Here is a 13435-nt window from a genome sequence, read left to right as displayed (position 1 = left end):
GACATTATGCATCAGGAACACAATACTTATATGAGAATTTATTTTTCTTTTATATATAAAATAACAAAACAACAAATTTCCGTACTCTAGAAGACACACATGAAAATTCCTTGATTTAATTATCAAGGTGAAAGATTGTCACAAGAATTACATGATGATATCGATTAATGGTTACCTGACCCAGGCTGCGAGGTTTCAAAACGTCTTTCTTTCAAACAATAATTGCCTATGACGAGAACCATGGACCATACAAGTATGTCAGATTGTAAACAATGTTGTTCTATAAACTGTGCAATAACAACATTATACAAAAATATTATAAATCGATTACTTACTAATCATCTAAGGAGACTGAAATCAATATTTATTTGGGTTCAACGTATTTTAATATCAACTATCTGTTTGCAAATTACGACATGATACTACTACAATATTATCTGCACAAATCTTTCCTAATATTTTATTAGCTTCTATTACAAATGACCCTTGTTTGTCTGATTTATTTCATTAGACGGTTTAGCCGGAAAATTTATGTAACTATTATTGCTAACGAATGTTGTTAAGTACTCTGTATGTCTTGCTAAGATATATTATGCAATGTCGGCTCTGATATCTCATAATACATAATATTCAAAGGATTAGGTTGATTTGACTAGCTACTACCTTTTTATATACGTAATATTTCGAACATTAAAATGTATTCCCATATGGTTGCGACATATCAGTATTTTGCTGGCAACTTTATATATCTGTCTAGATTGTTCCTCGTGTGGATTTTGTCAGCTACAGATTATAGATCAAACGTTATAAAATGTTTTAATATAGAAGAACATTTGATAGCATGTATAATTTAAATTTAAATAAAAAACGTTTTATTTTGCAAAATCGGAATCGAAGTTTCTTATTTAAAACTGATCTATATTATGATAAGTGTTCTATTTTTAATTATGAAGTTTTTGTCAATGAATGACCTTGTATCTGAGACAAAGCCATAGATTTACATAAGTACAAAAGCCCCGATAACAAAAGAGAGGACGATGTAACTCGCAACAACTTCCGTCCAAGATTAGTGTCCATAATACATGTACATACTACCGTAGATAATACTGCGTTCTGTAATATTTGTTACTATGGCGGCGATAACTTTTATATGGACGAATAAACAATGTTTTACAGATATTACTGTCAACATAATGATAATTCTGTTCTTGCTGCTGATAAACAATATTTTTTATAGAAAAAAACATGGTTTTACCTCCATTTTGAAATTTCCATACCAAAATCTCTCTTTTTAGTCCGTTTCAGAGGTCGTGTTCTAAGATAATATCATTGTTGAGTTTACCTCCCGACCCCCATGTTTTACTCTACGTTGCTTGCACTAACTTGGAAAATCTTGCCTTCTTACTCCTGCAATGATATAAAACACGTGTTTGTTCTAATTAACTTCGTCTTCTCTCTGAAGGGAGCTATAATTCATGATCCTGGGTTTCCGAAAACAAGCTGGCATACGAGAGGAAAACCAGATTCGAAACTGTACTTGTGTATGGAGACATGTCTTCAAGGATTTGCTGAAAATGCATCTTTCAAAGGAATTGATCAAGTTCCGATAGCATGTACATGAGTGTTCGTGGTTTTCATTGGGCGACATGGTACTCAGCGTTGGGACCTAATCGATAAAGTTGAGGTTCGAAAAGATAAGTTGCAATGTGACTCACGGCTAAATTATCTGATAAAGTGACCCAGTATTTGCAGGTAAAGCGCTCTAATGAAAGCGTGTATTTACATGTCTCTGATGTGTCCAAAGTTTAAAGAATGATACGCACACTGTATCCACATTGGTGAAGCATACATTATCAGACTCTATCACTCCAAGCTCCATAGTTACTAAAGCTTTCCCCTAATATTGAATATAAGCATATGTACTAATAGTTTTTAAATTTACAGCTTTATCGACTAATGTTAAGTGGATTAATATTAACTTTGAAAGTATGGCGAATAACAAAGCTTTCACATCATAAATTTCCATTGAAGTTTATAGTAAACTATCATGGAGTTGGCCTCATGGTGTAAGTTTCTCTTACACTAATTAAGAGTCGTCAAAACGAAACAAATATATGTTATAGCACGAATAGTATGATAAGCTTTTCGGGATTAAAATAATTCCAGGTTAAACTGTTATACAATGGGGATATGCAATGAATATAGATTTGATACAGTGTGAAAAGTATATACTGAATCATTTCAATACAGATTGAATACATATGGAGTTGAAACATTGTATTGTATCTACGTGTGACATAAATGAATTAAGCCAATATATTGCCTTTCTCCGATCCAACTACTCTTCAAACGTTCCCATGTTTGTTTTTAATGTCGGAGACAGCATATTGGAGCCAGAGATTTCAGTTAGAATTATAACCAGTGAAATTCCAACATTTGTAATGCACAGTCTCAAAAGTCTCATCAGTGTAATGTGCTTAGATTAGGATACTCTTTGTAATAGTACTCGGAGTCAAACATATCACAACATTAATGCGATTAAATTCGGACTATCTGAGTAATAGTATTCAGTGTCAAAACCATGTTACAATAAAAAGGCAATTGTATGTTGCTCAACAAACTGTCTTTTTTGACTATCTCTTGCTATTTTTCTCTCCTAAGTATTCCTTTGATGAATACCTTTTCCTTTCTAAAATAAATGCAACACATTATGTTTGTGTTTTTGTGTTTCACAATTTGTATTATATATGTATTAATTTCACAAATCAATTCGTACTTATTTTATGGAACCCCTATCATTCCACGTAACAGTTTATTCCGAAATTAAGTTGATATTGCTATTCTAACGTGCTGGTCGCATTCATTAGTCATACCCAGTGCGTTAGCTCATTGGAGTATCATAACTCAAGCAAATTAGTCCACACCATAAAAGTCTGACGTTTTCCAATTAAATCTAATTTCATTTGCAACGTCATGCCTGCGAAATGATATAATGCACATGAACAGTGTTTTTTCTAATCCAATAATGCCCACCAGCATTTGCTCATTAAGATTTCATGTTTATAATCTTTGCAGATTTTCTGGCACCCGATATATATTACGCAAAATTTATTAAGATTTAATTCCAAATAGTTTTCGTTGGAATAACGTAAGCTTTACGTTCGATCTGAGGAGAGTGTCGAATAGCTAACCACTTTTGATATCGAGCTAACATTTTTATTAAAGATTATCATCCCGGTAATGACATTGATATAGGATCTGGCAAAATGTTATGAGATGGATACATATTAACACTTAAGCCAAATTTAATTTTTTTAACATGTAAACTATGTGACAGCCTCATATGATGTATTTTGAAAATATATTTGATGTGGTTTACGTTGCTGTCTTTACAAACTCAACAATTTAGTTTTACTGATACTTACTTTGAAACAAAGTGCACTGATATATCAACTCTGTTTTAGACACAGAGGAAAGAACAGCGTCATCTAGCTATAAAACTATAACCAAATCGATATATGGACAAATTCTTTTGCGTACCAGGGCCCAGCAACGTGGAATGAATTGTAAACTGAACATACACACAAAGACACAGTGATCCCATTCAAGAGTGTTCTTAAAACTTACTTATTTCGACTGCAAGAACAAACTTAAAGACCTAATAATGTTTCCTACCTTAAATATTTTCAACATGTTTATTATGTTTTCTAATTTCATGGTGTTTGTCTTTTGTAATCATATCATTATATATGGTATAGGTGTTGTCGAATGTTGTCAAGCGCTTAGAGCTTCTAAGGATTAGGCGCTATACAAAGTCATTATTACTATTATTATTATTATTATTATTATTATATAATTTACTGTACAGTTGTTGTGAATATTGCATGTTGTATGTGTAAGAATATATGCTATACATATTATAGACAAAACACGGAATAAATAAAAATTCTGTATGAAATCAATATATGCACAAACATAATCTGATTATATCTTTTGATGTCTTATGCACGTTTTAGTTATTTCCTCACACACATGTTGTATTCATGTCTTCAAACCATATTAAACTAGACGAAGCGAACTTTAAAGAAGTTTTAGAATCTATGTATGTCCAACTAAACTGAATCTGCGAATTTACAAGTTATATTGTATCAGCATTCAAAATGGATATCACATATATGGTTGAATTTTTTTCCTTTGGGAAAACTAATTCAATTTTATGCAAGATTCTATTGTGTCTACCATTTATCACCATCACCAACAAACAACCAACGTTCTATCTACTTTAACACTGCATAGATCTAAAAGAAGTAATGATGACATCTTTATGATGTTCCCATCAAATCGAGCTTTTTATTAAATACGAAAACAATGTAAATTTGTTATTTATAAGCTTCCCTCTTTTGGCCAGTTTGCTCAAGAAGCGTTAGAGATTACATGACCTTGTTCATATCATACAATGCGAAATATGCATAATATAATTCAGTCTCAACAGGGCTGAATCATTTTAAACAACTCGTCAATGAGATTGCTTGTTTTCCAATGAACGGTGTGAACACGATTGAAAGCATTCAGACTGGACCATTATTATACAACATATAAAAACAGATTATATTAAGTGCTATACATGAATTGTTTCTATAAAAGATCATACCCAAGGTAACAAGGTGATTAAGGTAACTGGGATGCAAAATATGTCCTGGTAGAATATATATCTGATAAGAAAAGTAGAGACAAACTTGATATGACATTAGTTTTGAACCAGTAACTATTTTTAATTTATAACAAATTTATATAAAGGGATATTTAGAAAGTGTGGCTTCACGTATCAGACGTCTGTATATATTTACGTTATGCTACTGGTGAAGATTTTATCTATCAGGAGTTACAACTAGTTAAAGTATGCACACACTGAGTGAGATATAAGAAGGACAGAAAGAAATTAACCGAACAAGGGAACAATGACCACATATATTGATACTTTTTTTTAGAATCATCGTTGGACTTGAAAGTATCCTTAATTTTATTGCATACAGTACACAAAATGTGCTTATCATGCGCGTATTCGAAAATTAAAGAAGAAGACTAGAGATAGAAACAGTTACATGAATCAAGTAATTAGAGTAAATGTGCCATGGTATAATCAATAAAGCTTGAAAACATTTTAGCAATACATCTTCAAATGTAGTTCTAGGGGAGAGAGAGAGTTAAATAAGGTGTAGAGTCATAGTGATTATGCAACGGTATACTGGAAATATGTAGTTTTGAATCAAGTCTACAAAGTGTTGTGATTATAATCAAGAAACGTTCCAAATATAATGTGTGTGCCAAAACAACTCTTCAAACAAAATAGAACAATACATACATTCTTAGTATGCACATCTGATAAGTAAAAATAGAATATGCATAGCAGGAAAATGCAACTGGCGTATGTCGGGAATATTAAGACAATTTAAGTTTAGATAAGGACTAATTGGGATATATAAAGAGAAAGAGACGGACAGAAAATGTACAGAGCTTGTTTAGAACCATATAATGACTTTATAGTGTAGTATGTTTTGATAAGATATTCAAAGACTCGACTTTATTTCCCCTCTAAAGTGTCAATTCATTGATGAATTTGTAATAAGATAAATTATATAATATAATGACAAATAATTATTTAACAAATGCAACTTTTTATCTTGCCAAGTGTGCCGTGTTATTTTTCTTGTTTTCATCGGGGGGGGGTGTGAGGGAACTAAAAATGAATTTCTGCCTTTTCTGGTTTAATTTTATCAATTATGACATAGAAAGGATGTAGCATGTAAAAGGGGCTGTTATCAATAAATACGTGCAAACCGTGAATTTTATATACTACTGAATTGTGCAATTATGTCAAGACTGTTATTTATGCGTATGTCGGCAAAGACGTAGATATTGAATTGGTCTCAATTGTATTTATTCGTACCTATGTATTGAAAGGAAAAACAATTTTAAGAATTAACTATGAATTAGCTGTGTTGAAGCCCTTATGACTTTATGCGAAATACTTTTATTAAAATTCGTGATGCTCTGTCGTTTAATGACAGCAAGTACAAACAAACTAGATTGTTTTACATTTTGTTATTGCGGATTTGCTGGATACAATTTGTGCCGTGTTACAACCTTTTACCAACCCACGGTTTCTAAACTGTTCTGTTGAATTTTGTGCAATAGAATATGTTTTAGCGATTTAATCCAGCAACTTGTACTGGATTGTCTCTCCCTCTATCTCATCTCTCTCACGCATACACTCCAACATATGAAATATATCAGCAACACACAAATCAAATTAATAATGATCACTTTGTACGTGGAAATGATCAGCACTGATTATCATTAAGTTCATATAAAATACTCAAAGAAGAGATGCAGATTCCTCAAAGTAGCAATGTTAGTTCGCTCTATATGATATTAGTATGATATATACCAGGATAAGGGAACTCACACATTCATTGTAAATTTCATCTTCTGATTCGAAATGCTTCGATTATATCGAATTTACGTGGATCATAACCAAGGAAATTGGTTGTAGATTTGGTTTGATTTTAATGGCTCTTTCCTATATATATATATATATATATATATATATATATATATATATATATATATATATATATATATATATATATGCTATATAGTTCAATATATTTACGTCTACGATAAAGCGGTTAAAGCAACGCATTGATTATGATTCGGAAGATATGCATCATGTTTTGCAACGGCAAAAGTCACAATAATCCCTTGGTTTCCTACATATACGTTTACATTATAGGCTGTGAAGTTGGAATTTGAATTATTACATGGCGTGTCAGTATCCAAGAATACGCTGGTTTTCCTAACTCCACGCCACAGTCCACTCCAAGTTTTACTCATCGGTAACATTTGCGCCTTACCTTGATATCTTCAGTGATGTTTTATAGATTGTAGGTAGCATAATACATATCATAATGCACACTTCTGTCTTCAAAAGCCAGCTAGATGATTATATAAGTGATGTTCAGAATCGCTACCATTTTGAGTTGCTTGTACTATGCTTTGGTCAAGCTGGAACATTGGCAGAGGTCCTTCCATTAGAAGTTTTTTATATTGTGCTTTTTCGGAAAGCCCATTTCTCTGGCCGACAAATTATTAACTATATTGACACAACTATCGTGTAAGCGGGCATCAAGCAATCATCTTCACACAAAGTGTGTCTGAGTGAAATACAAATGTGAGGTTGCAATTTATAAAATATTGCGTCATGGTGTGATAAAGTTGGACCCGCAGAGTTATTGATTAAACGAATTTTTGGTACAAAGACATATACAATTAGACAACAAATAGTTGAAACATGCAAATTAGAGTTATATAGAATGGCAAGTTTTCTGAAGCTGAAAGTTCTAGAAGAATACAAAATGTCACTACATCTACGCCATATCTTCCACTCCTGAGGGTAACATGGAAAAATGTTGTTTATGAAGTATGCAAAGAATGATATCACTTTACTATGCAATACATCGCTTTAGTTATTTTTAAAGTAGTTATTGTTATGTTACTGAGAATTACTGAGAATTAAAGTTATACTTAGTTATAAAACCTGAATATCTTCATTTAGTTGCCTCACATTTTTATCACACTGGAAAATATAACCATCTACACAACGGCGATTATGATCTGTTTATGCTAGACCTTTTTTCTCCCATCAGATATTTCAGATATTTCATATTTGGGAGTTGCTCAATCATGGATTTTGTCTACCAAAATCAAAGAATAATGTATTATATGTAACTATATATAACTATAGTTTTTATTATATTACCCTTATTGATTACATTTCTATCCACGTCTTTAAAGACATTCTTTTTTTTGTAGCTGCACAAGATAGTTGTTATCGTTTTTCAGTCAAGTTTCCAACTTTTTCTCACCATTGCTATAGTTATTGTCAGTCATTTTATATATGCAAAATTGTGTATATTATCGTCGTTTATTCTAAAGTATTGTACTTGTTTAGAGATGTCTTTATGTCATTCATGTCACAATGCAAAGCTGATATTGCATTAATTTTCCTATCATTAGCGTCTTTTTATATATAAATATGTTGCGACGCTTGATGTATGATATACATGTCATTAGCATGACATATATGATTGAGACATGTTTGTATACATTATCGTGTGAAATATTACACTTAATGTTACATAGTAGCTATAACTAATATACTAACTGACTTGAACTATTGTTTACTGCAAACATCGCAGTGAAGAAATCATATTGTGTCAGTCCAATAACATAAGGTAGTGAGAAACAATCCTCAGCAATAATATTGCAAAACTGATCTGATTTGTATCATGAAAGAGAAAATAAATAAATGCAAGATGTAATAGAAGCTATCAAATATTGAAACTGTAATTACTCGCTTAATCCAGTGTGCAAATTAATTTTTATAAACACTTATTATTCGGTACTTGTGAAATTAAAACCTTGTTCAAATTGCATCGCCCGAGGAACTTAGCCCTGATTTTATGTATATTTATATCGTGTTCTCACCTTGGTCCATTATTGAGGCTGAGACCTACCTGACTGCTCTCCTGTTGTCTTCCTTTTGTAAGTTATAGCTATATGTTACTACGATTGAGTTAAAGACTCAACCTTGGTTGCTAGTTTCGAAGTTTTTGGAAACGGATTTGTTTCCAGTTAAAAGCAGTTTTCCATCAAAGTTCGTTCGGGAAATGCTATTGCTACTCTAAAGTCATCTGGGGATGTATATAAGATTCCAAGGTAAAACATTTCATAATGCCTGTAATTAAGTATAATTGTCTTCAGATTTAATATGGGAGACATCTTTTATTTAAATTATCCATTGGAATTTCAAAGTACACGTTGTCATTTAGGCCTAAAACACTACTTCGGGATGATTGTGAATTCATTCAAAGATATCCTGGATTTCCACTTTCTTTTCTAGGGAAATACATTTAATTCATTGGTTGAATTGTACTAAGCTTGTTCGATTTGCTATTTCGGTTACATAGTTTAATACAACAGAGTCGTACAACTCTTTTCAATATTTCCTGAATGTTCGTACAAGACAAAGTGGACTATCTAGCATGTCTGAAATAATAACTATATTCCTTAAGTATCTACTCTGTCTTGTAGTGTAGACAAATGACGTATATTAATATTAACGTTAGAATAAATAAGGTAAATATTTCAAATAATTATAAATCGCTTGCTTTTACTTCCGAATTAATGTGTCCGGTGTTAATTTCGGTATTCAGAGTTAATATGGGGATGCATCTTGTATGTAAATTATTCACTGTAACTTCAATGTGCACGTTGGCATCTTGGACTTTAAAACTACTTGGAGATGACTGTGAATTCATTCAAAGATATGCTGGAATATATAATTCTGAAATATCAAGACTGTTGGCACATCACCCTATCCAAGACTATTATCACAATTTATTTTCACTTTGTATTTTAGGGAATTAAATCATTGATTGAATTGTACTAAGCTTGTTGGATTTGCTATTTCGGTTACTTAGTTGAAGACAACAGAGTCGTAAAACTCTTTTAAATATTCCCTGAAAGTTCGCACATTACAAAGTGTACTATCTATCATGTCTGAAATAATAACTACATTCGTTAAGTATGTACACTGTTTTGTAGATAAATGATATATTTCACTATTATCGTTAGGATAAGTAAGATAAATATTTCAAATATTTACAAATCGTGCTTTTCAATTACGCATTAAAGTGTCCGGTGTTAATTTCGGTAATGAATTTTTCAAATTCAGGTTTGAAAGAGATATAAAATCCAACACTGCAGTAATATCTTCATTGGGGTCAGTAAGAACTCGAATAAACCCCAACAACATTCTTTCAACTAAATTTTGCATTCTTTAGGAATCAATCTTCATTAGCGAAACCTATTGATTCTCCATAATGTGTTCTTTATATTTGGACTGCGTTTCATTTTTGCTTATCGATAATACCTTGAGACCTTAATCCACTATATTCCACCCCATTCAGGTTTAATTATGTTAGAACTTGCAAAACAATATTTACCTTTTTATGGAAAGACTATCCGTTGTTACACGTCCACTTAACATTCGCATCCGCAAATAACTTTGTATTGATTTTCTGACTTGCTGGTCGCGTTTATTAATCATACCAGTCAAGTCATATACAAATGAAACTAACTAGGAAGAGCGATATGTCAGTTGTGCAAAGAAAGCTTCCAAATTCATTATGCCCAATTAATGATGCATGTTGTCATCTTACTATAAGAGCAGTATTTCCATCTTATTCGGAAAGAATCCGAATTGAGCAGAAACTAAGATTAATCCATCCAAAAAGAAGCTATGAATCCTATCCCCTTCCAGGTACAAATAAGTAACAATATATCCGTAACGGTTTGCCCATGTGAGCTTAAAATTACGCTGCCTGAATATATCTTAGGCATGACAACGTTGACTACGCTGTGGAGCAAACAAGATCAGCATTACTGTTGTTCACGATTTTACTCTTGTTTGCAAACAACATATCCTCTCAATGCCGATGCAACATCAGAAAACATTCCTCTCCTAGAGTGAATATTGGTGACTGTATCGTTAGTTTAAGTAACAGAGACACAAGTATGTAGAACTGTGGCAGATTAGCCCCGATATGTTGACAATCTGAAGTGGATGATTCTTACAATGGTTTCGTGATGATACACCATATTCTATGAAAATGATTCTCGTTTCCATTGAAAATGCATTGTTACATCCAAGTAAACAAGCAAACGATTAGTGTGCTCATTCTTTCTAATTACTAAGATAACACAGAATTGATCTTAGTAACTAATAAGAGATCACAAGTGAAATGACAATGAAAACTGTAATGTTTGTTTTAATCTGAACTTTCTAGACATGAAGTACTATATTCCTGGTTGAAGTACTGTTTATTTAATGAAGTCAAAATACGTTGGTTTCTTGTACTTTAATTTTGGTCTTTGTGATGAAAGAGCTTCGTGTTCTAATTATAGTTTGGATGAATGAATAAACATTAAATGCATGTTTATTTCCTTTCAGGGAATGGTAAGTGCCTACATTCACGATAACCATACATTATAAGGTGACGTAAGTAAATCTACCTATTTGTAAAGCATTATATTTACACTGGATGAAAACTGTTTGTTTTCTAGTATGAGCCAAATTTATCCCGAAACTTTGTATCGTTCGGGTCTCACTTGATGAATTATCCCTGCAGTTTTACGTTAAAGGTACTGTTAGTTGTTTCACAGAACATTGTATCTTACTGATTGCACTTGATGAGTTATATCTGCAGTTTTACGTTAAAGGTACTGTTTGTTATTTGACAGAACATTTAATACCTGTTCATCTTATAATGCAAAAATGATTGACAATCCTTTTTCCTCTTATTTACAATTAGTAAAGTCCCAAATTATGCTCCGTAAATATACAAAACTGTAGATTAGGTGCATAATTATGATGTCAACATTATAAACTGTAGCCTGCAGTTTATTGCTTTTTGGTAAATGCGGTAGATATTGTCTCAAGCTTGAAGGATGTATATTTAAATGTAACTGATTGTCCAAAATTTAAACATTTTCGTTCCAAAATGAACTATTTTAAGATTGATTGAGTCGGAGAGAGCGACGCAGAGTCGAACATCAGATAAACATAAAAAAGTAAATTGAACAACACTACCATTGTGCTATTATTTGTTGCCATCGAACTTTGATTGGACATTTGAAGCTGAATTCCACTGTCAGAAAACTTGGAGCACAACAAATAAACTTAGTTTTCACATTTTTAACCATTATAGAGCTATTAGTTATCCAATCAATAGATAAAGAGCAATAAAGATATATAAGCGGTGCCGTACAACTACATGCTAATTAGTGAATATGACATGGTACGCTGTATATTTATGTTGATAAATCATACTTACAAAATGACAGTTGATATTATTATCAAGAAACATTATTCCAAAATTATTTTTAATTAGCTGAGTTGGATGTTTTCAAAAGGAAAAATAAAATGTTTGAACTTGTACATAGTTTATATTTGCATATAATGAAACGTATTGCAAAATGTAACAAGCATACAGACAAGCATAATGTGATGTTCTAACAACGGAAAAATATAACGGCTTGCAATATAAAATTGTAATAAATTACACAACTTTGACTTGAACATGGTAATTACCTCACATATCTTACTTTATTTCTAGGTGAGAACATACAATAACCCAAACCAATTTAATTATAATATACCCAACTAAGAATGTATTAAATTACCAAATACACCAACACAGATGCACACAGAGATGCATAGTTTAGAATGGAAAAAGTCGGTTTGACTCAGTTACATGTGAACTCCTTCAAAGAGAAGAGACATGTTTTTCTCACCTTAAATAGCATACATTTGTAAATAAAAAATACAGTTTATCAAGCCTACACACACATATCCTTGGCACATTTCAGAGTAAACATCCTTATATATATATATATATATATATATATATATATATATATATATATATATATATATATATATATATATATATATATATATATACCATTCAGATAAACCAGTCTTGATGAAAAGTTCATTTCCATAGACCAATTATCACCATTATCAAACAAACATTAGTAATATTCCTTTACAAATAATGGCATGTGACTCCTACTTACATCAGTCTGTTTTTCTTTAAACACAACGCTTTTAGAAAGACATGTACTTCCGTGCAAAACCGCTCCGATGGCCTACTGGTTAGAGCGTCCGCCTGCGGAAGGTCATGGGGTCGATCACCGGCCGAGTTATACCAAAGACATGTCTAGAAAAGGTACCAATAGCTGCATCGCTTGGCGCTGAGCATTAAGATATTAGTGTTAGGACTGTTCGGCCTTGTGTCAGGATGATGTGACTGGGTGGAACATCATGCAACATGTATGCGGCATGATGCCCCAGTGCTAGACATCACCATAAGTTGTTATATTGTGGAATCGTAGCGATATGAGTGAAATTATTTTACAGCTACGTTAAAAATCCAAATCTCTCTCTCTCTCTCTCTCTCTCTCTCTCTCTTTCTCTCTCTCACACACACACACACACACACTTTCGTGAAACCATCATTTACGGTAGGTCTAATACGATGCTTATGATACATTCTTTGTGAGGGGCTTCAGTAGCCAATTTTACTTGAGATCCAGTGTAATAATAACTGTAAATATCTGACACAAAGCAATAATTACTAAGGCATAGGAAATTATTAACAAATATATCATTGAAACACGCTACATTTTATTTGGCGATATACATTATGCAACAGTTTTATTGAACGTCTAAAACTATACGTTTTGACGTGTGGAATTAAAACTTAAGGCTATTGTTAAGCCTATATTGATATACCCTATTATGGTATAT

At 32.1% G+C, this 13435-nt stretch overlaps 1 protein-coding gene across 5 annotated transcripts in view; it reads left to right on the top strand.

Annotated features, from left to right (window-relative positions):
• Nucleotides 1-11275, top strand: part of LOC149771356 (E3 ubiquitin-protein ligase TRIM33-like) — a 137050-nt gene extending 125775 nt beyond the window's left edge. For 2 of the 5 annotated variants that reach the window (XM_089948556.1, XM_089948555.1), the window contains one exon: nucleotides 1463-2629. In XM_089948556.1, coding sequence (XP_089804682.1) covers nucleotides 1463-1621 — 159 coding nt within the window. In that variant the 3' untranslated portion in view covers nucleotides 1622-2629. Of the gene's footprint in view, nucleotides 1-1462; nucleotides 2630-11074 lie in introns of those variants that run through there. The other 3 variants (XM_089948554.1, XM_089948553.1, XM_089948557.1) reach the window with 2 other exon arrangements.
• Nucleotides 11276-13435: the final 2160 nt, after the last annotated feature.

Source organism: Sinohyriopsis cumingii, unplaced genomic scaffold, assembly GCF_028554795.1.
Source record: "Sinohyriopsis cumingii isolate HCF-2022 unplaced genomic scaffold, ASM2855479v2 utg001937l, whole genome shotgun sequence".
NCBI classification, from domain to species: domain Eukaryota; kingdom Metazoa; phylum Mollusca; class Bivalvia; order Unionida; family Unionidae; genus Sinohyriopsis; species Sinohyriopsis cumingii.
The sequence above is the reverse complement of the archived record's forward strand: the minus strand, read 5'-3'. Positions and strand labels throughout refer to the sequence as shown.